At 35.2% G+C, this 27,954-nt stretch overlaps 1 protein-coding gene across 4 annotated transcripts; it reads left to right on the top strand.

Annotated features, from left to right (window-relative positions):
- Positions 1–1,787: 1,787 nt before the first annotated feature.
- Positions 1,788–27,728, top strand: PSMA3 (proteasome 20S subunit alpha 3). 4 transcript variants are annotated; one of them, XM_037007033.2, is made up of 11 exons: positions 1,788–1,948; positions 5,340–5,422; positions 17,329–17,452; positions 17,982–18,083; positions 18,166–18,239; positions 20,706–20,778; positions 21,573–21,638; positions 24,528–24,574; positions 25,903–25,970; positions 27,125–27,189; positions 27,570–27,728. In XM_037007033.2, exons 1-11 carry the CDS (start codon positions 1,802–1,804, stop codon positions 27,612–27,614), a joined length of 894 nt encoding a protein of 297 aa, XP_036862928.1. In that variant the 5' UTR covers positions 1,788–1,801; the 3' UTR covers positions 27,615–27,728. The 4 variants fall into 4 exon arrangements, with proteins under 4 accessions (XP_036862928.1, XP_036862932.1, XP_036862944.1 ...); XM_037007037.2 differs by lacking the exon at positions 1,788–1,948 and adding an exon at positions 2,702–2,879; XM_037007049.2 differs by lacking the exon at positions 1,788–1,948 and adding an exon at positions 2,970–3,097.
- Positions 27,729–27,954: the final 226 nt, after the last annotated feature.

Here is a 27,954-nt window from a genome sequence, read left to right as displayed (position 1 = left end):
TTTTCTTTCAATTGCAAACTCTGGTTTATTTATTTTTATTTTCTAACTTGACGGACAGTAACTAGGAAATGGGTGTGTTTATTTGCATTTTCAACACATTTTTAAAGTACCTACCATGTGCAAAGCACTGTTAAATATTCTAATAGAATAAAACAGATTCATAACTTCAAAACGCTTGTCAACCTATAAGAAAGATGATTTTATAGGCAACTACTTCCAAAAATAATTCGGAGTAATTTAAACAAACAAATCCATACCCACACCTTTTCAGTTTTCTAATCAATCAGGCAAATAATCAAGAACCTGAGACCACAATTCAAACCATTCTTTCAAATACAGGATAAATCAATAAATCAATAATCAAGACCCGAAATAGGCAGTTCATCTGATAGTTCAGAAAGAGTTCCAAATTCTTAATTATTCATGAATATCTGGAAGGCATTAGGCACTCATACAGTGTTTATCACACACAAGTAGTAAAGTTAATTAGAAGTGTAACTAGAACACTAAACAAGTTTAAAGTACTTGTAACTTACCTTCAAGGTGAACCCTCCTATAACTATGACTTTTTATAAACTCCAGCAACTTTTTGGCCTACTCTGTTCTAAATCAGGATCCTCTCATGAAAAAATTCAATAGAATACTTTAACAAACAAATTAAATGGCTAGTCTTCCAAGTAAATTCAAATCCTTTATGTATCCATTTGTTTAAGAATAGAAACTAACCATTAATTGTAATACCTCATTAGCAGGAAGCAACTGAAATTCTTCCTCCCTTTTGTTCTATTTCCAGTTTTTCAGCAAGCCTTACATATTTGAAATCCATCCATACATTTCCACCGCCACTGCCACCACACTCCTCCAAATCACTCTCCATTACTGCTTGCTTACAGGACTAGAATAGCTTTCCTGCCATTCTCCATGCTTTTATTCTTACTCTGATCTATCAGTCTTCACATATAAGCAAGAGAGATCGTTTAATAACTTAGATCATATAATTCTGATTAAAAAACTACTGATGACCTTTAGTAGAAAGCCAAAAATAAATGTGGAAGGAATGATGGAATTATAAAATCGACATTTGGCAACCATTATAATAATGGATTCAAATAAGAATCATCAGATATTATAATTAGTGGATGAAATGTTGAGGAGTAGCAGGATATTTACATAGTCTCAATGTATTTTCTCATAGGATATTATTAATTACAAAAGGAAAAACAGACACTTCAAACTGGAGAAATCTTAAGCAAGTGATGGAAATTAACACCATTCAGTATTGGAACAAACTGGCATTATGTGCCTCCTATTCTACTATAATGCTCTAATATAAATACAAGGTTACTTTTGTGGCATTCTTGCCAAAAATGCATCACCTAACCACGAAAAAAATTATACAAACCTAAATTGAAGACTATCCTACAAAATACATTCTTCAAAAATGTTAATGCCTAAAGAAATATTAAGCAACTATTTTCCAGACTAAACGAGGCTAGTCATGACAAATGAATGCAAATATATCTTGGATTTTCTTTTGCTATGAAGGGCATTATTGACAGAATTGCCAAAAACTAAATAAAGTCTGTAGATTAGAAAATAATACTGTTTTCTGATTTTCAGAAATCGTATGGTGGATATGTAATGTTTACTTTAGGGAAATACACCCTGAACTATTTAGCAGTTAAAAAAAAAATACTGATGACCTTTCATTTACAATCAAAGTCCAAACCACTGTAAAGATCTGGACCCCATGTCCACCTCTCTGATTTCACTTCCTGTCACCCTCCCCCACTTAATCACTATGACAAACCACACCGAACTGACGGTTCCTACAAGCCAAGTTTATATTCCTGTAACAATCCCAAATTCCAGTTTAAACCTCACCCATTCAGAAAGTCACTCACCGTTTTATCAGCAGTGTTTAACGACAACTTGGGACATATTAGAGGTAAGTATCTTGAATCAGTCTTAACCCTTAATTCTCCTAAACGGGGTTAGCCTCACACAAAGGGTACTAATGCTTCGATAAACTACCGACCTGCTCTTGAAGGTGATACCTAGACAGGGACCTTTATCTGTTTTGCTCACTGTTGTGGCTCCTGGACCTTAGGGCAATGCCTTGCACACAGAAGATACTCGATAAATTGTTGATGAATGAATTCTCAGTTTTTATGTGTGGTTGAATGTAAGTTCACATGCTTTCAAAATGCTAACAGCTTTGTTAAATTACAGGGCTAATAAGAAAGGTATGTAAGCAAATTATTAGCTTAATCCATATAGTTTCAACATTTAAAGCAATTTCATAAAAGGCAGAGTACGTATGTCTTAAGTACAAACATCTTTCTTAGTGAAAGACCGGAAAACTAGAACTTGTAACACAACAAACAATAAAAGCATACAGAGGCATACTAAACCAGCAATCTCCATAATCTTCAAATAACTTGATTTTATAGATAGCACCTTCCATTTTAAAGAGGGTCTTTATACTTTTATTTTAAAACACGTGGGAGAGCTATCTATTCAAAATTTAGAAATGGAACAGTTCCTTAATTTGGTGACTCGACGGGAGTCAGCGACACTGAGAACCGCAATCGTGGAAGCGACGCCCGGTTCCCTTTCGTCCACCCCCGTTGCTTCCGCACAGGCGCCTCGCTCTCCACGCTCCTTTCACGCCCAAGCCCAGCCTTTTCCCACAATCCTCTGTTCCGCGGGCTGAAGACTGAAGAACGAGCTGCAGAGAAGAAGGCTATTGGTAACAAGAGCAGCCAATGAAAGAGCCCGTTACTAGTGTGCGTGCTGCTGGGTAGGGGGTGTGCTTTAGGCCTGGCAACCTTACGAATCCCGCTGATTTTTGCGCCATGAGTTCTATCGGCACCGGGGTGAGTTCGTCGTCTGTCGGTGCAGTGGTCTAGCCGGAGGATTAGCTGAAGGGAACTGGGACAGCCCGCCTGCGGTGCGCTGACTTGGGGTGCGCTGGGCCTGCCTTCGGCCGGTTGTGACCAGCGGTCTTTCCTGTGAGAATTTCTGGGCCTGCGATTGTGGTGACGGTGGCCCTGAAGCTTTTCAGCACAGGTGTAGCGGGCCTGTCGGCGCAGCGGTAAAACTTGGAGCAGCTTTCATTGCTGAGTCACTTTCTTTAGCTGCTTAGGGAAACCGAAAGTGGAAGTAGTGTGCGATGGTTTTGGCTGTAGATAGCATCTTGAGAGCCCCTGAGGCGAGGCGGCCTGAGATTCCCAAGGCCCGGGACGCAGCTCGCCGTGGACCGCCTTTGCGGTTCCTCGGCTGCTGCTGACTCATGGGGCCTTCTCCTTCTTCCCTTTAAGTGTATTGACAGACCCCTCACTCTAGAAACCCTATCCGAGCAGACCTAATTAAGAAAAATAGTATGAAAAGCGAAATCTGAAGAATCCGACTTTCCTTGTCCAACTTTTCCTGTGTAAATTACTTCACAGCATTCTGAGGTATCAGTACCTTAACATTTAATTGACTAGCTGGGAACTTAACTTACGACTTAATTGACCATTGATTTTGGAGTTGGGACTTAATTATTAACTCTTTCGGCTTACAATTTTCCGTTGTTAAACGTACTGCGTATATTCAGTCTTTTGCTTCTTTTATGTCATTTCTCCAAATCAAAAATACAGTTTTTTTGTTTAGAACTATTTATTGCTTGTGTGCACTAGAGGCAGTGAATAATGGGTTCCCATTTCATCTATTTCTTCTGTTCAGCAGGATTTTGATACTCTGCATTAAGCCCAAATACTGGTTTTCCGAATTTATTAATAGGCAGCTTATGTTTGGAATGGTTTAATCCATTCTGAGTTGCTAAGGCTGTTATACTGTTTTTGGATTAGATCCCCAAAAATGCGTGTTGTAGGAAATTAACTTTGCAACTACATTAATACTATCTTTAAGTGTTTCCCTCTACAAACCCTTTACAAATACTTAATAATATAATAACTATGTGAGCTATTTTGGTATTACAATGGTACAGGATCTCACGTTTAACAGATCAGCAAACTCAGGAAGCACTACTGCTGAAGGCTTATCTCCTGTCTTCACTTCTCCCAACAACTCCAGATAGGAAAACTTGTTTGACATTACTCTTCACTTGATTGTTTAACAGGCCTTTCAAACTACATGTCCAAAGTAGAGCTTTCCAGTTTCCTTCTCCCAGTTGCTGTTTTGCATCTCCTACAATGTTCAGCTCAATGAATGGTCCAATTCTGGTTTCTGAAATGAAAAACAAAAACAAAATGCACCTTTAATTTCTTTTTTACTTTACTCTTAGAGCCAATCCATTGGCAATTGTTTTTGACCACTGTCAAAAGATACCACCTTCCATCTCTTTTCCTCTAGTCTAAGCCTCCACCTTTGGGACACCTGATCTCTGCTTCCCCCATGTTCCTTTTACAATTCATTTTCCAGATAAATGTTTCTGAAGTATTGGATCATATCCCTTTCCCTGTTTAAACTCCAATGACTTCCTACTGCACTTAGAATAAAACACAAACCTTCTATTCCAGCCTAGAAGACTCAACATAGTTTGACCCTCACTTGCCAATGATACAGCTTTACTCGTCTACCACTTGAGTGCTCAAGACACAGTGGTCTTATTTCTTTTCCTTGATTATGCTAGGCTAATTTCTACCCTAAGATCTTTATGTCAAATGCCAGGACAGCTCCTCCTCCATATCCCTTAATCGCTAGTGACTTGTTATTTAGGTCTTCCTCAGTCTCAATAGCTAAATATAACTGCTCCAGCAAGGCTCTCCCTGATCAGGTAGTCTGTGGTAGTCCCTCAGACTATCATTTCATCCTGTCTTATGTTCATCAGTCCTTTTTCTGGTTTACTGCTATATCTCCAGCATCTAGGTCTGTGCCTGGTCTGGTTTGAAAATGAAGGACTTAAAGAATGAGTATTCTTTGTTGTTTCTTAAAGTGACTAACATTTAATAGATGTTTATTTAATGTTTGAATGATAAATGATTTGTCCAAAGTTCTTCAGTTTATTAGTGCCACAGCTATGAATTAAAAAGTTCTCACTGCATTTCTGTTTCTACCGTACCACAGTAATTTTTTTTTTTTAATGAGCTTTACCTAGGTTCTGACTTTACCTAGGACTTGTATCTATTGCTTTTCAGTAGCAGAAATCTAAAGTATGTAACTTTTCCCTTAATGGCTGTTGCTGCTCTGACATGCTTCCTCTTCCTCTTCAAAACAAAATCTTTGTTGTGATTTAACACACATTTCTGATGTGTAAGCCACTTATAAAAAACCGTAGGTATTATTGCCAAAGATACGTTGTTATAAGCTTATTGTTGCCTTTTTCTTCCTAGTATGACCTGTCAGCCTCTACATTCTCTCCTGATGGAAGAGTTTTTCAAGTTGAATATGCTATGAAGGCTGTGGAAAATAGTAGGTAAGAACATTGTTTTATTTGAAATTAGCATGTTTCAACCAGGTATTAAATATCTCATTTTCTGTATTTTTGGTAATTAAGTTTGTTACATTACTTTGGCACAAAATAATATTGCCGTAAAATAATTTCAGTTTTTTAGTCATTTCCGTATCTCTTTTTAGGACAGATCTTTCTGTGGATCTCAGTCCTGTTTTTTCAGTTGATTTCAGGATTATCCACTTAGACATTCTACCATGTCTCAAATGTAGTGTATAAACCCAAATTATATTTGCTAGCCCATTTTCCTTTTTCACATTCTTGATTTATATTGTTTTCCTTGTGACCTTGTCATCTTTTATTATCTCATGTTTTAAATATCCTATGCAGTCCATCATATGTTCATTTCAGGGATATTTTTTTAGTTTTCTCTTCTGCTGCCACACTCCAAAAAGTGTAGGATCAGTAAGATATTTCCCTGGTGGACTCAACCCCTTTACTCTGTCTTTCATTGTTTAAAGTACTGCACTAATATGATTCCCTGGCACCACTCTTAACATTGTGATTAAATTATCAGCTGTCAAAATTAGAATGTTTTACTGAGGAAATTTTGCAACCATTAGATGAATATAGTCTTTTTGAATCTAAAGCAGCTTTGGGATAAATAAAAGAATTTATTTCATAACATCTCATTCATATCTCTTAAAGAATTTTTTTCAGGACTACTAAACAAATGGTGTTGGTATACGAGCTCAATTTTTTCATTACAGTGAAAACTTATGGAGTAGGGTCATGTTTCCAAAATTTAGAAAAGTTCACATGTAAATGTAGCATTTTTCCACTTTCTACTAGTACCTATATGATTATGGAAATTTCATGAGGGTGGAGATTATTTGTTTTTGCATGGCTTAGAACATAGCAGGCCCTCAACAGTTAGTGAATAAATATGTAAATGTTCATTTTTGTGTGTCATCTTCTGAGTGGTAGAAAGAAAGTACATGGATTTCTAATTTCTAATGAAATATTTAAGAATTTTTGAGCAAAAAAAAATTTAAGTTCTCTTACAGGATTTGTAATGAAGCTACCTTATTTTGTGTTTAAATGTTAGAGATTTTGGTACTTAGAAGCTGTCAGTATCTGATACTGTAATAGAAGTAAGGCTGTTAATTTCAGTCTGAAGTGTATTTGTCATTGTGTGCAAAGTTTGAGAGTTCAGAAGAGAGTCCAAGTCAAGAAAAAAATTGACGTATTTTCTTCCTGTTTATAAAGAAAGGCTCTTAGACCAAGGAGCTGGAGAAAGACTTGGGAAAGTTACTGTTTTTCTCATCCTCTTTTGCATAATTGCATTTTGATTGGTGTAAAAAACTGGTAAGGGAAGTCTTGACTAAAAAACTAGAGATACATTTTGAAGTCATCTGTATTCCAGAAAATTGAGACTAGGCTATGAGGATCTGTATATCTTAGGAATTTGTTTTATATAAATTATTTCTAAGTATGGTAAGGACACTTGAAGAATTTTAAGAATTTGAAACATTAAAAATCAGTGTATTTTTTTCTGCATAAAGAAAAAAACTAGGCAAATTCCTCTTTTAGAAGGATCTGTATAACGTGGTGTAACAGAATACTGCATGAGAAATAGAGATGTGAGTTTTCCTCTGAGCTGCTGCTTAATGGTATTGCATAGGGGTTTATAGGGGTTTCTATTCAGTCCTCTGAATGTTAAATTTTGTTTGTAAAATTGGGATAGACACATCTACGTTAACTACTTAGCATAAAAATGACATGTATAAAACCACTTGAAACATTTTTAAATGCTGTGAGGGCACAGAAAATGGAAAACAGAAAAATTAGATTATATATTAATTTTCATAAAGAGTCTGGCATATACTCAAATAGTTTGAAAATATTTAACCAAATAATGTAATATTATATTCCTGCATCAAAAGGAGATAAATTCTTAAAAAGAAAAAAGAAATTTAAACTTGGGAATTTAAAAGCTGAATGCTTTTGAGTACCTGATGTGTTAAGCATAGAATTACCAAAAAGTAATTAATGATGTATAAGTGAATACTTGTAAGTACTTTATTAAAATACATATCCCATATCATAACTATTTTATAGAAGTATGCCCCTCAAAAGTAATGTATAAAAGGAAAAAAGGGAAAGATTAAATGGTAAACTTTCCTGTTGGCCTTATTGAAGAGCCAAGATATGAAAGGAAGACTGTATTTCCAAGGCCTATATGGTTTAGAATAAAAATGTACACAAACTTTTGGTCTCTGGACTCCTTTTATACTTGTAAAACAAAGTTACTGAGGCTTTGAAAGAGCATTTATTTATGTAGGCTATAAGTTCTGTCAACAGTTAACATGACCTCAGAGAGCTTTTATTTATAAAAGTTAGTGGTTCTATCACTATTTACCATACTAGAAATGAAAACTGAGGAAATAAGAATATTTATTTAAAATATTATATGCAAGTGCATGTTAACATAAATACAAATGAACATTAATTAATGTATTTGACATTAACATTTTTAATGCAAAATAACTTCAAAAATAAATAAAATGTGAGAAGAGTGGCATTGTTTTACATTTTTGTGAATCTCAATAGTTAAGTTTAATAGAAGACAGGTTCTTTTCCTGCTTCACTATTTTTTGAAGCAAATCAGGCTTCATAGAAATAATGTAGCTGGAAAGTGAAGAGTATTTTAATAGCCTTTTCAGGTAATTGTGGATGTTCTTTTATACTACACAAACACTGGACAAATAGTAGTTCTTCAAAGGTTCATTGCAGTGTGCAGTCTGAAAACTTAATGTTGAAGTCTTTGTACTTTTTAATTAAAATCTGGTGGGCTCTCTTGCACTTTGGATGTTCTACCCATGCATGATTGTGACATTGGGAATTGGACATTTGGAAAATACTGGTTCACTGAATTAACAGCTATTCCAAGTGTGACATATTTCATTATTAACTATCAGAAACATGACACTTGTTAATATTAACATGGGTCTGATAATGTTAGTATTGGGAAACAGGCTCATAGTGATATGTTTTCTAAAATTTAAATTTATGCTTGAAAATTTGACTATTATCACAGGCAACAAATATTCATTTGTTTTCCTCGAAGTGACAGGCTCATTTTGTTGATCTTAGAAAGAAAAAAAAATGTCTGCCATATACCTAAGTGTAAATAACTGAAGTTTGTATGACATTATTTGAAGGTTAAAAAAAATTGGTGTTTAATGAGAAAATCCCACAATTAGAACAATTATCAGTGCTTATTCCTTCAGGCAATTTGTTATACAGCAGAAATATTTCAAGCATGGTATTGTCACTGCCTTGATGTGTGTTTTAAGTATCAGCAGTTTTATCCATCAGTGCTTATATACTATACCATTAGTGCAAACATCCACACTGTGGAAAGGGCAAATGATGTCTTTGAATTTTTATGTATATAATTTTGACGTCACAGACCCCCTGAAAGAGTCTTAGGGATTGCTGGAGGGGTTCACAGACCACCACACTCTGAGAACTTTGAGTTTAGAATAAAGAACATTTTAGATTCTGAACAATGAGGAAGATGATGCCATGGAATAATAAGGAAAGGCTACCTGAGGCTGTCGAGTGGATTTGAAAACATTTTGTGAAAATTTATTCAAATATGCAGGAGGAAGTGTATCATACATAGCACTAAGGATAACCTCAATGAAGACATAAAAGCAAATATGAACATAAGGTGTTTGAGGTTGACACTGAGGTTGGATGTAGTAGAGCACAGGATTTATAATATATAATAGGAAATAGAATAAACTAGATGGGCTTTGCAGATTCTCAGGATTTTTGAAAGCTGGGCCAAGGAATTTTAAACTTGAAAGGAAAAACCATTGAAGATATCTGCAGTGTGGGGGAAGGGTGTCTGATATTCTTTGCCAAGTTTTTTGTGTATTGGTCTGTTAATTTTTCTGTTTCCAGTCAGAATTCCCTTTATTATAAGAATTAGAAGAACAAAGTAATTAATGTGTTTTCAACTTGAAATGCAACACATTTTTCTACATTTTACCTGAGATTAAGATCTATTTTAAACAGTTGTATAAAACATATATTTTTTATTTTATATATTTATTATAAATAATACATGTTTATTGCAGAAAAAGCATATAAGCAAAAGAAAAAAAGAACTATCGTTCGACCCAGATTAGTCTTTGTTAACTTTTTAGTTTGTTTACAGCCTGTGTTTTGTATACATAGTATGTACTGGTTTTTTTTAAATTTTTTATTAAGGTACGATTAATATACACTCTTATGAAGGTTTCACATGGAAGAAAACAATGTGGTTACTACATTTACCCATATTATCAAGTCCCCACCCATACCCCAATGCAGTCATTGTCCATCAGTGCAGCAGGTTGCCAGAGATCCACCATGTCCTTTCTCTGTGATACACTGTTCTCCCCCTGATCCCCCACACCATGTGTACTAAACATAATACCCCTCAGTCCCCTTCTCCCTCCCTCCCCACCCACCATCCCACACCCCTCCCCTTTGGTAACCACTAGTTCATTCTTGGAGTCTCTGAGTCTGCTGCCATTTTGTTCCTTCAGTTTTGCCTCATTGTTATACTCCACAGATGAGGGAAATAATTTGGCATTTGTCTTTCTCCACCTGGCTTATTTCACTGAGCATAATACCCTCTAGCTCCATCCATGTTGTTGCAAATGGTAGGATTTGTTTCTTTCTTATGGCTGAATAGTATTCTATTGTATATATGTACCACATCTTCTTTATCCATTCATCTACAGATGAACACTTAGGTTGCTTCCATATCTTGGCTATTGTAAAAAGTGCTGTGATGAACATAGGGGTGCATATGTCTTTGAATATGGGAGGCTGTATTCTTTGGGTATATTCCAAGGAGTGGGATTCCAGGGTCAAATGGTATTTGTATTTTTAATTTTTTGAGGAACCTCCATATTGCTTTCCACAGTGGTTGAACTAGCTTACATTCCCACCAGCAGTGTAGGAGGTTCCCCTTTGTCTGCATCCTCGCCAACATTTGTTTTGTTAGTCTTTTCAATGCTGGCCATCCTTACTGGTGTGAGGTGATATCTCATTGTGGTTTTAATTTGCATTGCCCTGATGATTGGTGATGTGGAGCATCTTTTCATGTGTATGTTGGCCATCTGAATTTCTTCTTTGGAGAACCATCTCTTCATATCCTCTGCCCATTTATTAATCGGGTTATTTGCTTTTTGGGTGCTGAAGTGTGTAAGTTCTTTATATATTTTGGATGTTAAACCCTTGTCGGATATGTCATTTACAAATATATTCTCCCATACTGGAGGATGCCTTTTTGTTTTGTTGATGATGTCCTTTGCCATACAAAAACTTTTTAGTCTGATGTAGTCCCATGAGTTCATTTTTGCTTTTGTTTCCCTTTATTGAGGAGATGGGTTCAGGAACAAGTTGCTCAGGCTTATATTCAGGAGATGTTTGCCTATGTTGTCTTCTAAGAGTTTTATGGTTTCCTGACTTACATCCAAGACTTTAATCCATTTTGAGTTTACTTTTGTGTATGGGGTTAAACAATAATCCAGTTTCATTCTCTTGCATGTACCTGTCCAGTTTTGCCAACACCAGCTGTTGAAGAGGCTGTCATTTCCCCATTGTATGTCCATGGCTCCTTTATCATATATTAATTGACCATATATGGTTGGGTTTATATCAGGGCTCTCTAGTCTGTTCCATTGGTCTGCGGGTCTGTTCTTGTGCCAGTACCAAATTGTCTTGATTACTGTGGCTTTGTAGTAGAGCTTGAAGTCAGGAAGTGTAATTCCCCCTGCTTTATTCTTCCTTCTCAGGATTGCTTTGGCTATTCGAGGTCTTTTGTGGTTCTATATGAATTTTAGGATGATTTTCTCTAATTCGTTGAAGAATGCTGTTGGTATTTTGATAGGAATTGCATTTAATCTATAGATTGCTTTAGGCAGGATGGCCATTTTGACAATATTAATTCTTCCTATCCTTGAGCACGGGTGTGTTTCCATTTATTGGTATCTTTAATTTCTCTCATGAGTGTTTTGTAGTTTTCAGAGTATAGGTCTTTCACTTCCTTGGTTAGGTTTATTCCTAGGTATTGTATTCTTTTTGATGCAATTGTGAATGGAATTGTTTTCCTGATTTCTCTCTCAGCTAGTTCATTGTTGGTGTATAGGAATGCCACAGATTTCTGTGTATTAATTTTGTACCCAGCAACTTTGCTGAATTCAGATATTAGATCTAGTAGTTTTGGAGTGGATTCTTTAGGGCTTTTTATGTACAATATCATGTCATCTGCAAACAGGGATAGTTTAACTTCTTTCTTGCCAATCTGGATGCCTTTTATTTCTTTGTGTTGTCTGATTGCCGTGGCTAGGACCTCCAGTACTATGTTGAATAGAAGTGGGGAGAGTGGGCATCCTTGTCTTGGTCCTGATCTTAAAGGAAAACTTTCAGCTGCTCGCTGTTCAGTATGATGTTGGCTGTGGGTTTGTCATATATGGCCTTTATGATGTTGAGGTACTTGCGCTGTATACCCATTTTGTTGAGAGTTTTTATCATGAATGGATGTTGAATTTTGTCAGATGCTTTTTTAGCATCTGTGGAGATGATTATGTGATTTTTGTCCTTTTTGTTGATGTGGTAGATGATGTTGATGGACTTTTGAATGTTGTACCATCCTTGCATCCCTGGCATAAATCCAGCTTGATCATGACGGATGATCTTTTTGTTTTATTTTTGGATTCGGTTTGCTAATATTTTGTTGAGTATTTTTGCATCTATGTTCATCAGGAATATTGGTCTATAATTTTCTTTTTTTGTGGTGTTTTTGCCTGGATTTGGTATTAGAGTGATGCTGGCCTCATAGAATGAGTTTGGAAGTATTGCCTCCTCTTCTATTTTTTGGAAAACTTTAAGGAGAATGGGTATTAGGTCTTCACTAAATGTTTGATAAAATTTAGCAGTGAAGCCATCTGGTCCAGGAGTTTTGTTCATAGATAGGTTTTTGATTACCAGTTCAATTTTGATGCTGGTAATTGGTCTCTTCAGATTTTCTGTTTCCTCTTTGGTCATCCTTGGAAGGTTGTATTTTTCTAGAAAGTTGTCCATTTCTTCTAGGTTATCCAGTTTGTTAGCATATAATTTTTCATAGTATTCTTTAATAATACTTTGTATTTCTGTGGTGTCTGTAGTGATTTTTTCCTTTCTCATTTCTGATTTTGTTTATGTGTGCAGACTCTTTTTTTTCTTGATAAGTCTGGCTAGGGGTTTATCTATTTTGTTTATTTTCTTGAAGAACCAGCTCTTTCTTTCATTGATTCTTTTTAGTGTTTTATTCTTCTCAATATTATTTATTTCTGCTCTAATTTTTATTATGTCCCGCCTTCTACTGACTTTGGGCCTCATTTGTTGTTCTTTTTCTTTTCTTTTTTTTTTTTTTTGAGAGGGCATCTCTCATATTTATTGATCAAATGGTTGTTAACAACAATAAAATTCTGTGTAGGGGACTCAATGCTTAATGCACAATCATTAATCCACCCCAAGCCTAATTCTCGTCAGTCTCCAATCTTCTGAAGCATAACGAACAAGTTCTTACATGGTGAACAAATTCTTACATAATGAGTAAGTTCTTACATGGTGAACAGTACAAGGGCAGTCATCACAGAAACTTTCAGTTTTGATCATGCATTATGAACTATAAACAATCAGTTCAAATATGAATATTTGTTTGATTTTTATACTTGATTTATATGTGAATCCCACATTTCTCCCTTATTATTATTATTATTTTTTTAAATAAAATGCTGAAGTGGTAGGTAGATGCAAGATAAAGGTAGAAAACATAGTTTAGTGCTGTAAGAGAGCAAATGTAGATGATCAGGTGTGTGCCTGTAGACTAAGTGTTAATCCAAGCTAGACAAGGGCAATAAAACATCCACAGATGCAGAAGATTCTCAAAACAGGGGGGCTGAGGTTCTAAGCCTCACCTCTGTTGATCCCCAATTTCTCACCTGATGGCCCCCCTGCGACTGTGCCTGTCTTAGGTTGTTCCTCCCTTGAGGAATCTTACCCGTCTCTGGCTAACCAGTCATCTTCTGGGGCCAGTGAAATGTAAAGTTGGTAAGTGAGAGAGAGGCAATATTGTTTGAAAAGGTTAGCTTTTTACTTCTTTGCAGATTTATGCCCTGTGGCTTTTATGCCCAGTATTTGTCTTGAGGTATCTTTACCACTTGGAAGAATTATGATACTCGGTAAATTCAATATGAGGCACGAATTCTATTTAAGGGTTGTAATTAGGAAGGAAGAAGAAAAGCTATAGGAGTAGCAGACAGAAGAAAACATGGGAAGATTGATTATTTCTTTGACATATCTTCTTGTAGAGTAACTTAAGCATGTATAGGTTTTAAACTACTAATTAAATTATGTACACACATTAACATAATAGGAATACAGTTACGTAACCAAATCAGACCTATAATTACCAGCCATCTCCAGTGAAACCAAGAAAACCAGTTAGGCACCCTGGGCATTTGTGAAAATTTATCTATGATATGGTGGATATTGTCCAACTGAACTTGAACAGTCTGAGAGAAATCAGACAAATTAAAACAACCCATTCCTGGGGACTGTTCATATCCCATATGTTCTTTTAACAGTAGATAGTCTGTAGTCGTAAGATTTTGGAGCGTTACAACTTGCTCTTCTCCTAATTCTTGGTTGAGTTCCAACAGTATAGAGCCAGTCAAATTTGTTGTTCTTTTTCTAGTTTCATTAATTGTGAGTTTAGACTGCTTATATGGGATTGTTCTTCTTTCTTGAGGTAGGCCTGTATTGCAGTATACTTTCCTTTTAGCACAGCTTTGGCTGCGTCCCACAGATTTTTGTGGTGTTGAATTATTGTTGTCATTTGTCTCCATATATTGCCTGATCTCTGTTTTTATTTGGTTATTAATCGATTGGTTATTTAGGAGCATGTTGTGAAGCCTCCATGTGTTTGTGGGGTTTTTCATTTTCTTTGTGTAATTTATTTCTAGTTTCATAGCTTTGTGATCTGAGAAACTGGTTGGTACAATTTCAATATTTCTGAATTTACTGAGGCTCTTTCTGTGGCCTAGTATATGATCTATTCTTGAAAATGTTCCATGTGCCCTTGAGAAGAATGTGTATTCTGTTGCTTTTGGTTGTAGAGTTCTGTAGATGTCTGTTAGGGCCATCTGTTCTATTGTGTTGTTCAGTGTCTCTGTCTCCTTACTTATCTTCTGTCTGGTTGATCTGTCCTTCAGAGTGGAGTGTTAAAGTCTCCTAGAATGAATGCGTTGCATTCTATTTCCCCTTTTAATTCTGTTAGCATTTGTTTCTCATATGCGGGTGCTCCTGTGTTGGGAGCATGGATATTTATAATGGTTATTTCTTCTTGTTGGACTGACCCCTCTATCATTATGTAATGTCCTCCTTTGTCTCGTTACTTTCTGTGTTTTGAAGTCTATTTTGTCTGATACTAGTACTGCAACTCCTGCTTTTTTCTCTGTTAGTTGCATGAGACATCTTTTTCCATCCCTTCACTTTTAGTCTGTGTATGTCTTTGGGTTTAAAGTGAGTCTCTTGCAGGCAGCATATAGATGGGTCTTGTCTTTTTATCCATTCAGTGACTCTGTGTGTTTTGATTGGTGCATTCAGTTCATTTACATTTAGGGTGATTATCGATAGGTATGTACTTATTGCCATTACAGGCTTTAGATTCATGGTTACCAAAGGTTCAAGGTTAATTTCCTTACTATCTAAGAATCTAATTTAACTCACTGAAGATGCTGTTACAAACACAATCTAAAGGTTCTTTTCTTTTTCTCCTCCTTTTTCTTCCTCCTCCATTCTTTATATATTAGGTATCGTATTCTGTATTCTTTGTCTATCCCTTGATTGACTTTGTGGATAGTTAATTTAATTTTGCATTTGCTTAGTAATTACCTGTTCTACTTTCTTTACTGTGGTTTTATTTCCTCTGGTGACAGCTATTAAACCTTAAGAACACTTCCATCTATAGTAGTCCCTCCAAAATAGACTGTAGAGTTGGTTTGTGGGAGGTAAATTCTCTCAGCTTTTGCTTACCTGGAAATTGTTTAATCCTGTCTTCAAATTTAAATGATAATCTTGCCAGATAAAGTAATCTTGGTTCCAGGCCCTTCTGCTTCATTGCATTAAGCACATCATGCCACTCCCTTCTGGCCTGTAAGGTTTCTGCTGAGAAGTCTGATGTTAGCCTGATTGGCTTTCCTTTGTAGGTGATCTCATTTCTCTCTCTGACTGCTTTTAATAGTCTGCCCTTATCCTTGATCTTTGCCAATTTTATTACTATGTCTTGGTGTTGTCTCCCTTGGGTCCCTTGTGTAGGGAGATCTGTGGATCTCCATGGCCTGAGAGACTGTCTCCTTCCCAAAACTGGGGAAGTTTTCAGCAATTGCCTCCTCAAAGACACTTTCTATCCCTTTCTTCTTCTTCTGGTACCCCTATAATGCAAATATTTTTCTGTTTAGATTGGTCACACAGTTTTCAATATTCTTTCATTCTTAAAGATCCTTTTTTCTCTCTGTGCCTCAGCTTCTTTGTATTCCTCTTCTCTAGTTTCTATTTCATTTATCGTCTCCTCCACTGTATCCATCCTTCTTTTAATACCCTACATTGTGTTCTTCAGTGATTGGATTTCTGACCTGAACTCATTCCTGAGTTCTTGGCTATCTTGCCGTACCTCCATTAGCATGTTGATTTTTATTTTGAACTCCCTCTCAGGAAGAGTCGTAAGGTCTGTATCAATTTAAGTCTTTCTCTGGAGTTATATTAATTTTACTCTGGACCAGGTTCGTTTGGTGTTTCATATTTGTATATGGCGTCCTCTAGTGTCCAGGAGCTCTACTCTGGAGCTGCTCAGCCCTTGAAGCAATGTCGGGGGTCACAGGAGAGCGGTATTGGTGCCTGGTGGGGGAGGAAAGAGCTGTTCCCTGCTTCCCGGCTGCTGTGCCTGTCTCCACTGCCTGAACTAGTGGGCCAAGCACACAGGTATAAGCTTTTGTCCCAGACTCCAATGCCTGAACTAGTGGGCCAAGTACATAAGTATAAGCTTTTGTCCCAGAGCAGCAGGATATGGATCCCTGCTTTCCACAAATGGCTGGAATCTGAGTCTCTCCAGGAATTCTGCCTGTACTAGCTTTCCAACCCGGTAATCATGCAAGTATCACGAAAGCACCATGAAATGTAGGTTTGTACTCCCAGAGCAGATCTCTGGAGCTAGGTATTCGGCAGTCCCAGGTCTTCCACTCCCTCCCTCCCTGCTCTGTTTCTCTTCCTCCCGCCAGTGAGCTGGGGCAGGGGAAGGGCTTGGGTCCCACCTGGCCACAGCTCTGGTATGTTACCCCATTCGGTGAGGTCTGCTCTTTTCTCCAGGTGTGTGCAGTCTGGCGCCGCCCTCTTCCCTGTTGCTCTCTCAGGATTAGTTGCGCCAACTCTATTTTCTAATTGTATACAGTTTTAGGAGGAAGCCTGTCTCCTCTCACGCCACCATCTTTTATCTCTTTCTATATTCAGTATGTACTATTTTTAATGGACATGAATTTAGTCAACATTTGTTACATTATGGCTATCATATACCAGATGCTTTGCTACTTTGTTGGCATATTTTACTTATGAGTTGATTTTTTTTGATGTCATGATACACTAGATATTTTTGGTCATAGAATCATTTATATGGATCTAATTTATCACACGAGATTGCTTTTAGTTTTGAAATTATATTTGACTTAAAAGTGCTTGACATAATTTAAAAAAAATTAAATGTTACTTTTTAAAATTTTAGAGTTTTTTATTTTCAGTCAAAAAAATTGATTTTCTTCTTGTTTCAGTACAGCTATTGGAATCAGATGTAAAGATGGTGTTGTCTTTGGGGTAGAAAAATTAGTCCTTTCTAAGCTTTATGAAGAAGGTTCCAACAAACGACTTTTTAATGTTGATCGGCATGTTGGAATGGTAAGGTCACATTTAAAAATGTTCCTTTTTGACTTACTCAATTTGTTCTGCAGTTTTGAGCCACCAATCTTGGAAGATGTGTGGTTTGTTGTGTTTTGGTTTGGCATTGCAATTTATCAGTCAGTAGCCTAAAAAAAAATTTCAGGTTGTGCCTTTTAGACCAAAACTTTTTGAACACAGAACTGTTTTAAAGATCAGTCCTGACCAAGACCAGTGGTTTTATTCTTTTTTGTTTTATTCTTTATAATGAAGTGGTAAATGGGGAGATGTGGAGCATTTATTATAGAACTAATCCTTCTGTATGTGATCATTGGACAAAATAGTGAAATCACACTGGGTAAATTTCCAAATTATAATCCCACACTCAAGGATCAAAATGCTAGAATGCTTTGTAAAGAATTTTAAGCCAAAAAAATTACTTCTAATGGCGATGCTTGGTAAAAAAAAAATACTAAGTAAGCCTATAGTAACGACACACACACTTTAATTGGTGATGGAGGTGTATTTACTGGTACTTACTTTCTTTCAGGCAGTAGCAGGTTTGTTGGCAGATGCTCGATCTTTAGCAGACATTGCAAGAGAAGAAGCTTCCAACTTTAGATCTAACTTCGGCTATAACATTCCACTAAAAGTAAGTTGGATAACTTGTTGCGGAGCCTTTTGAACAGTAATAGAAATTTATTAATAAAATCTTCTGTTTTTTCTCCTCATAGCATCTTGCAGACAGAGTGGCCATGTACGTTCATGCATATACGCTCTACAGTGCTGTTAGACCTTTTGGCTGCAGGTATGAATTTTTGTGAGATATTCAGGCAGGTCTGTGTTTTAGGTATCTGTTTTCCCCATAGAAGTATTAAGGCAGTGATTAAGTAAAACTGTATATAAAAACTTTGAATAGTGAAAAATACAGTACAGATTTGAGGATAAAACAGAACTCATGGTAATAATAACTTTATTTGGTTATAAGTTCTCCAGAAGAAGGTGGTCAAAAGGTAAAAACTTCAGTTATAATTAAATACTAGGGATGTAAATGTGCACCATGATGACTAATTAACATCGCTGTATGGTATATGGAAAATTGAGTGTATATCCTAAGAGCTCTCATCACAAGGAAGTTTTTTCTTTTTATCTGTATAATGGACATTAACTAAACCTGTTTTCATCATTTCACAACATATATAAGTCAAACCATCATGCTGTACCTTAACCTTATACAATGATGTATGTCAGTTATCTTAATAGAACTTGAAAAAACAAATTATCTGGTATTGTGTCCTGACAGTCTCAGAAAACTGCAAACTGATTTTAAATATATTCCATGTTATTAGATAGCCCAACTGTATTGATACTTCAGTTTTCTCATTTACATCAGTTACACTTCAATCAGGTAAAAGTCTCTTAAAATGGGAGATTATATCTTTAGCAGTGAGTAATAAATCTATAAAAAGTTACATTTCACAGTTCCCCATTAGTTAGTTTATTTCTGTTCAGGTGAGGTGCTGATCTTTTTGTTTTGGGGGAAAGGTAGCGTCAATTGTATCAAGACCTGAAATACATGTAAATATTCAAATACTGGCTTCTCAGAGCTTTATCTAGTATTTTGATCTGCTACATCTCTCTAGATCTGTCATCTATCGATGACTACATTTTCTTAGACATATTTGTAACTTCTTAAAAGTCATTTTTAATCACAATAAAATACATCTGAGTGCTTGCCACTGTTAAAGGTGGTAGAAAGTCTATTAGCTATAGTCCTACCTCGAGTTGATTATAATAGCCACATTTAAAGTAATAAGGACAAGTGCTAAGAGAAAACCTGAATTTATTCTACCATCAGTATGCTACACATATTCTTCATATTATTTCTTAGGGGTCTTAAATAAAATACCTTATAAAACACTTAGGTTAAAAATCAACTGAGCTCTGAATTTATCAGTTCTCTTTTTAAGGGAGTAAGAATAGTGGGGAGAAGAGAACTTTTTCAGCAAACATTTATTGAGATATACTGTTAGTCAAAAAGTGGGGAGGGAACACAAAGGTTAATCATTGTGTCAAAGTTTTAGAGGTGATGTGATAGATACCTACTGAGTATAGTGGGGCACCAGTTAGGGAATACCTCTCTCTAGAGAGGTGGCAAGGAAAAAATTGTTGAGGTGTAGGGGGAATGGTAAAGTATTTCTAGTAGAGACTAGTATGAATCTACATGGGTATCTTCAGGTAATGAAGAGGTAGTCAGGTAGGTATACTAGGTTTGGTGAAGATGTAAAAAGTGGCTAGATCCTACAGAAGCCTGTGATCTATACTAAGGAAACATTGAAGGGTTTTAAAATAATGAAGTTACATATTCTGAAAGGTAAGTCTCAGCATTATAGAAGATGGAAGGGAATGATAGTAGAGGTGGGAATTGGTTAAGTTGACTGTTATGGTATTTTGTAAATGAAATATGTAAGATGGGGCTGGTTTCTACTTCTAGGGCAAAGAAAACACAATTTCAGAAAATTGCAATTCATATGGTCATTTCATAACCTAGTTTTAATTTGTTGAGCATATAAAGATGTATTGAATCAATTTACATTACTGCAGAAAAATTATTGCAGGAATACTGAGGAATGGCCAAACATGAAGGGTGGAGTAGGAATTTGAGGTAGATTCAGTGAATGCACATCAGGAATTTGGTCATCTTTACTTTTTCGTGTGTATGCCTTTACCTATTGGGCCCTTTATGGTTTTTCCATTTACTATTACATCTTTGTGTATGGTGCTATCCTCCCAGTGAAGTTTCATCAGAAAGTTTAATACTAAACACACACAGCCACATGAATTTTGAACAATTTCAAGTATGTGTAGTTTTTATTGAAACTGCCTTATTGGCGTGTTTACTACAAGTTTTATGTACAGGCATACCTTGTTTTATTGCCCTTCACTTTACTGCACTTTGGAGGATGAACATTTTTTAGCAATAAAGTTTTTTAGTTAAAGTGTTTACAGTTTTTTAAAGACATAATGCTATTATGAAGCTTAAGAGTATAGTATAGTATAAATATAACATGCACTGAGAAAAAAAATTCATGACTCATTTTATTGTAATGGGCACTTTATTGTGGTGCCCTGGAAGTGAACCTGCAAATATGTCCAAGATAATGCTTGTATATTCATAGTTTATGTTATAAAGTATAATTTTATCACTATTTTAAACATACTTTTATGGTATTAAGGACTGTGGTGTTTAAAGTATTAATTTGCTTTTATGCAGTTTCATGTTAGGGTCTTACAGTGTGAATGACAGTGCACAACTCTACATGATTGACCCATCAGGAGTTTCGTATGTGAGTAATTTTGAATCATGAAATTCTATTTCCAAGTTTAACAGTTATCTCATTAGCACTTAAAGCATATATTTGGGTTACAAACGTTTCTTTACAATTCATTCAAGGGGAGTAACTGTATTTATTAGTAATAATAACCTGTGGATATTAGGCAGAAGAAAGTGTTTTTTGGCTTTCAATATGTTGTTTATAGAAATTGCATAAAGTTTTACCTGTGGTATTTCCTTCATTACTCTATTACCAGTATCTCAAAACTGAATACATCTTCCCTTACAAAAAAGGATTCTAAATGGAATTCTTGGACCTTTCATTACTTTTTTTCCCGAGATTTTTGTGGGCTTTGGTAATTTAAAAAAACGAATTACAAGTGTTAATTGGCCATTTTTACCTTCAATTAAAAAAAAAAACCTTTACAATACAAATAATAAATCAGGGTGTATTGAATAGGAATTATTTTTTTTCTCTAAAAAATAACTTCACTTTCACCGTCATGCTACAGTTTTATTCCTTCCTACCCTCTGAAATGTCTGGAGTTCATAAAGTATATATAACATGTTTTCCTTTGGTACACCTCTAATAAAAAATAAGCTAGATTATTATAGAATTAAGTTTGATATTTTAATTTTTTGAGCCCCTTAGTGGTCATTAGAATGTGTTTGTGATTTTTAAAAGTCATTTGACATCCTTTCATTAACCTTTAAATACAAACATCAGTAATCATTAATAATTTATGAGAGTATATTAATTTAATAGAATGATATATCTATTTTTGTGTGTGTGTTCTTTTTACATAGGGTTATTGGGGCTGTGCCATTGGCAAAGCCAGGCAAGCTGCAAAGACAGAAATAGAAAAGCTTCAGGTAATATATATTAATGCTTGAATTTTTGCTATAACATTCTCAAGTACTGAGGTTTATCACCACAAACTAAATCTTTAGTCCAAAGTGTGTGGTTTGCTGTTTGGAGTAAAGGTTTCTAAAAGGTAAGTGGCTAAATAAGAAAGCTGGTAATGTAGTAAATATAGAAGTGTGTCATGGATCCCTTTATGATTTTGATGGCTGCTTACTATAAACCCTTAATTGATAAAAATACAAAAAATTTCATATGATTTCACAAAATCCTTGAAGCCCTGAGAGCCTGAGAACTTTGGTGTTTTACTATATCATTTCTTCTCCAGAAAATTGCTTTTGTCTGGAGTTTTTCTATTCAATCAAACTGTGCTCTAGGCTTCTTGCTTTGTTTCTAGCTAGGTAAAGCACAAAACCCTGTTAAAACTACCCATTTTTTCTTTCCTTAAGAGCAAGAAATTCATCTATTAGTGTAAAGAAGTTTTCTTAAAAATTTCCTGGTTTTCCATTTAGCCAACTTAATATTGAAATAGTATCCACAAACTTTATTACTTATGAGAAACTTCTTTAAAAGGGAAGCATATACTTTCGTAGTATTTTGCTAAATTACATGTACATTTTAATATTTCGTATACATTTTAATATTAGTGCTGTACTAGAACCTTGCTTAACTAGTATTATTTAAGGCCACATTCAAGAAAACATTTTTTTAGTGCTTGGAATTTAATGCCAAATTCTAGACCCGTAAAGCTGAATTCATTTCTGGTGTTTTAGTAAAATTGATAAAAGGACCCCAGAAATCACTTAGCCAAAGCCCAGCCTGGGCTAGACACACCTGCTAGAGTCAAAATACATTGGTTATGAACAATTTGCAGACCTCAAGGCTCTTAGGCCAGTGCTCTTTTCCATCATTCGCTTCCTGGTATAGTGTGAAGTTCCTAATTTACTCTTTTCCTGTTTGCTTTCATCTCTCCTTAACATTATGTGGAAATCTGAAAATAAGAGTACTCGGAGCATTAGCTCTTTTGTCTTTGTGAGGTTAAATCCTAGCAAGGAATGGGAATACCAACAAATCGTAGCTAAGAATTAAGATCACTTTGAGGTAACATATCTATACTTAATGACAAAAATATGCTCCTAATCAGAGGTCAGCAAACTGGCACATAGCCTGCTTTTTAGTTTTACTGAATGAACACCACTACATTGTCTGCTTTCGCACTACAACGTAATTTAATAGTTGGAATAGAGACCAAAGACCACATGGACCATAAAGATGAAAAATTACTTATTTGGCCCTTTACAGAGTAGAATTTGACAATCCCTGCTTTCCATCATTGCTCTGGCCTGCGTTTCTTCTGTTTATCAAGAATATCATTTTATGAAATAAAAACTTCATGAACATATGTAAAACTATATTGTTTAAAATGTGCCTTTTCACGTTTGCTTTAGTTTGCCTTTGTGATACAACTAATTTTACTCAAAACAGAACTTAACCTATAAGGGCATAGTATGAAGATCAGGATTTTCCTTCAGTTCACCCCCAATTTAGTCAGGAAGAACTTAAACATCAGGAAAGAGTACAGTATCTTCAGTTAGATTGAAGAATGGTTTTTTATTTTATCCATTTTTTTCCCATGAACTGTCTCAAATTAGGCATCATCTCTAAATGCTTTAGCATTCATCTCCTTAGAATACCATTCTGAGCAACCTCAGATACTAACATTCAGTTCATAACTGAATTGCCTCAATAATCCTGTCATCTGTAACTTTTTTTTTTTTTGGTTCACATGTTGTGTATTTAAGGCTGACACATAGGGTTTTGTCTCTTATATGCTTTTTAAGAGTCTTCCTTTCCTCCTCCCAGCATTAATTTTTTAAAGAGCCCATGCCAGTTGCTTTTGTAGTTGGTCCCACATATTAGATTTGTCTTTTTGCTAATAAGACTGGTATTTTTACATTTACATTTAGTATGATTTTTTGTTGTTCCTGCTTTATGCTGTGCAGGCACAGCTATAGCATCAGGATTTCTAAATAGAAAACAATATCCCCACAAAAAAAGGTACTAATGAACTTAGACATGTAGTAACTAAATCACTCCAAGTTTGGACTGCTATATAAAATTTTCTCTCACCATTTTCCATCTCCCCAACATGTCCAGAATATGAATACCAGTTTGTTTATAGTCTTTTAATCTTACCATGTGTATTCAGAAACCAGTGCCTAATAAATATTCTGTAATAGTCACTTCCAATACCTAGTATACAAACTCCTCAGCTGAGCATTTAAGGGCTATTTTTCTATCCTCATATCCAATATTCACTGTAAGAATGCTAGTTATTTCCAGTATGAGTTAAGATTTTGGTTTCCCACTTCTCCTTTGTGCATTTTTTTTTCTTCCTCAAAATGAAACCAAATCCAACTATGTTCTAAGAAACCTCTCAAACCTTGTTTTGTAGAGATTTTCCTGACATTTGCATTTGTCTTAAATAGTTTCCATGAGGTACTCTGTCTCACTCCTTCTTGTATAGTAGTAGGAATTCATTGTTTGTTTATATTTTATTATCCTAAATTGACTAGAGAAAAAGAAATCTTCTCTGTAATCTTTATGTATCAGGGTCTGCCTATGAGAAGATTGATAAAGGGGTCTGGATTTTTATACATTTTAATACCACAAAATCCAGGGTACCCATGAGTTGTTCAGAGTATGTTTTTTGGTATGATTTAAGAATATTAAAACTGAATCAAAAAACTTAGGTTGTGGTCTTCCAAGGGATTTCAGGTTATTTTCCTTATTTTAGAGCATGGACAATTGGTATAAGTTGTAAAAAGAATCTCAAAATAGTTACACTAGTGCAGAGTGTTGTTCTTTTGTCTCTTAAATAAATATTTTATTTTCTGTAGATGAAAGAAATGACCTGCCGTGATGTTGTTAAAGAAGTTGCAAAAATGTAAGTTGAAATTTTTCTTACCAGTGACAAAACTATTTATTTCACTTGATCTACCTTAACATTAATCCTAAGGTTGCTGTTTGGTTTGAAAATAACTTAGTGCATAATTTTTAAAAGGCGACTGATTTCATTTCTAAGCCCCATTAAGGGAAAGAATCTCCATATTTTAAATGATAATGAATGGGATAGGAAAAAAATAGCTTTTGACAAAATAAACTCCTATTTAAGCGACAGAGTTAAAAGGATAGGACATAGACTAAGGGCTTCATTTGAAAGCTTCCAACTTTTCAAATGTTCAGAGCCCCCAAAGTAGTAATCTTAGTTTGCAAACTTTTAGGTTTGTAACTAATTCTGTACATGACCCATGAAGCTGGCTCATTTGTATAATCTTGGTTCTTTGGGTTCTTTGTTAATCATAAGTTCTAATTAGATGAGAAGAGCAGTATTTCAAAACATTTAAAAACAGCTTAAGAAGGCCTGAAGTGGTTCATCCTACAGGTACATAGCATAGAATGCTATGCAACAATAATAGGAAGCAATGAAGTCAGTAAACCTGAGTGGCAGTATTTCAAATTCATGATTCTACTAGATCAAAAAATGCAGGCATTTGGTATTCAAAAAAAATCCACTGAAATGCTGATTTTACAGCCAGTTTTTCAGACTGAAAGTAATAAACATAATATTCCAGAGAATTCATAGCACCTCTAGTTGTTCCATATTACAACATGAATGTTGTCTAATCAGTCAGCTAGCTGTTTGTGCCTGTGTCTCAGGTTTTACATCGTAATACATGCAAGAAAAAAGTCCTAGAAGGCTCTATTATCTAATAATGAATTTGAATTTGCTATCTAAATGGTACCCTTACTCTCTTCTAATCTGATCATTTTAATAAGCTATTAAAACCTTGTTTTATAATTTTGTCCTGATTGTCCCCTATCACTCTTGCTACTGACAATCCATCTTTTTACTTTTGAGTCCCTTCCCCTTTCCAGTTGTGAATAAGCAGAATCCCCTGTGACTGTCAGTTAGCAGCAAATGAGAAACACTGACAACACAGAACAGAACCACTTAGACAATAAATAATGTTCAATGAATTGTTCAACAGTTTAACACAATAAACTGTTTCTTTCACAAGTGCTTCTGGAAATTAGCCCTTACCACACCTTCATCACTTAATAACATGAAACACTATGTATTTTATTTAGTTCTAGAAAACTAAGTACTTTATAAATACTTAAGTATTCCAATTTGTGCTGACTGTACATCAATTTCAATGTTTGTAGATGGTCAAATGAATTTAATTAAAACTTCTCCCTTTTGTGTTTTAGAATTTACATAGTACATGATGAAGTTAAGGATAAAGCTTTTGAACTAGAGCTCAGCTGGGTTGGTGAAAGTAAGTTATTTTTTGTACATTTATTTACTTTATGTCATCTGTACCAAACCCAGCAGACCACTGGGTGCCTTTCTTTCTTTGTAAAAAAAAAAAAAAATTGGTTAATGACATACAGCAAAGTACTCAAATAATAAACTGGACAACTGTCACAAAATGAATACAGTCATTTATGTAACCACTGCTCTGGTCAACTAATAGCCCAGACCAGATCACCCCTTAGGCCTCCTTGAAAGCATGGTATTTTTTACCTTCTCCCCAAAGGCAACCACTGTCCTGAATTCTAACATAATAGGTAGTTCTGATGATGATAGGAAATGTTGAATTTCGTATCATTGGAATTAAAGAATACATATTCTTTTGTCCTTGATATCTTTTAATACCGTATTTGTGTGAATCATGTGTTGCTGTGTGTAGCACTATTTGTTCAGCTGCTTTGCATTGTAGTAGTCTGATGTCTGTATACCACAGTTCATCTCCTCTGTTGCTGCTGGACAGTTGGGCTCTTCCCAGTGTTTAACTGTAATGAATAATGCAGCTATGGACATCTTGTACAAATATTTGGTACACATATGTAGCATTTCTTTTGGAAATACACATGAGTATTAGTGGAATTGCTGGGTCACGAAACATGCATATGTCCCACTGCAGTAGGTTTTGCCAAAATGTGGTCACACCACTAGGTGCCTTTTTATACAAAGACGGAACAAATTTACCAGGTAGTCTTTATAAAGGGAAAGTTCTGCTTAAAAATTAAAAATTGACTAATGCTGTAAATAGGCCATTTAATTTTTGAAACATTCATTCTTTGTTTTTAAAAGTATTACTGAGAAATCATCAATTTTTTCTTTCTAGTGTGGCAACTAGACTAAACCTTCCCACTCCTTATAAAAAGGAATTGATCTCATCAAACTGCACCCATACTCAATGCTCAGTATTTTTCAAAGCATCAGGATAAATTATAGCGTAATTTATTCATTTCCGTAAAAGCTAAATTTGGGCAGTTTTAATCTCCTGTGGCAAAAACAAAGATGAGTCAAAGCATTTCTCACAGTACAATTTTACAGTATTAACATTAGATGGTAGGTTATTTGGTACTGCAAATCGCAATATAGTCCTCATTTTTAATTCACTTAAATATATGGCTTAATTTACAGTAACTAAAGGAAGACATGAAATTGTTCCAAAGGATATCAGGGAAGAAGCAGAGAAATATGCCAAGGTAAGCCACAGCATGAAAACTCCTCTGGCTGTAGTTATCATGGAAGTAAGTGCTGAATAATAAAGGAACTTAGTTTATTTCTATTAAATAACATAAGGGTTGAATGGAACTAAGGATAGAAAGTTTCTAGGTTATCTTCAGTGGGGATAATGTTGCCCTGGTTCCAAAAATTTTGTGTGAAAATGGTAAGGATTTTTCAGGACATTTAATGATTTCAAGATTGTGTGAAGCTATCGTCAACTATCCTTTTCTTTGCTTGGGTGTCTTATTCTAAACTAGTTTTTATTTGTCAGTTATAAAGTATTTTTAATTCGTACTTTATTAGATTCAGATTGCTTTAAAATACTAAAAATCAATTTTTAAACCTTCTCTTTTAACAGGAATCCTTGAAGGAAGAAGATGAATCAGATGATGATAACATGTAACATACACTTCAGCATTAATTTTAAATTTCTAATATAGTCCCATGTAACTGTTTAGCTCTGTGGATTATGACATACTGCTGACCAATTTTCAATAAATTTTTGTCTTGCTAAAAATTGAAGTCTGCTTAACAGAACTGGTGGAACTAAGCACATATTTATTTAGCATTAAAATGTAGATTTATGCCTAGTTCAAAATTTCTTCGTTAAAATATTGTAAAAAGAGGCTTTAAAATTAATTAAATTTGTGGAACTGCTCTGTTAATAATCAGTATTGTGGCTTGTAAAAACAACTGTCATAACCTGAACAGTAGCACTCACATCAGGAAGAAACAATGTGAAC

This window comes from Manis javanica, chromosome 8 (genome assembly GCF_040802235.1).
Source record: "Manis javanica isolate MJ-LG chromosome 8, MJ_LKY, whole genome shotgun sequence".
Taxonomy (NCBI): Eukaryota; Metazoa; Chordata; class Mammalia; order Pholidota; family Manidae; genus Manis; species Manis javanica.
The sequence above is the reverse complement of the archived record's forward strand: the minus strand, read 5'-3'. Positions and strand labels throughout refer to the sequence as shown.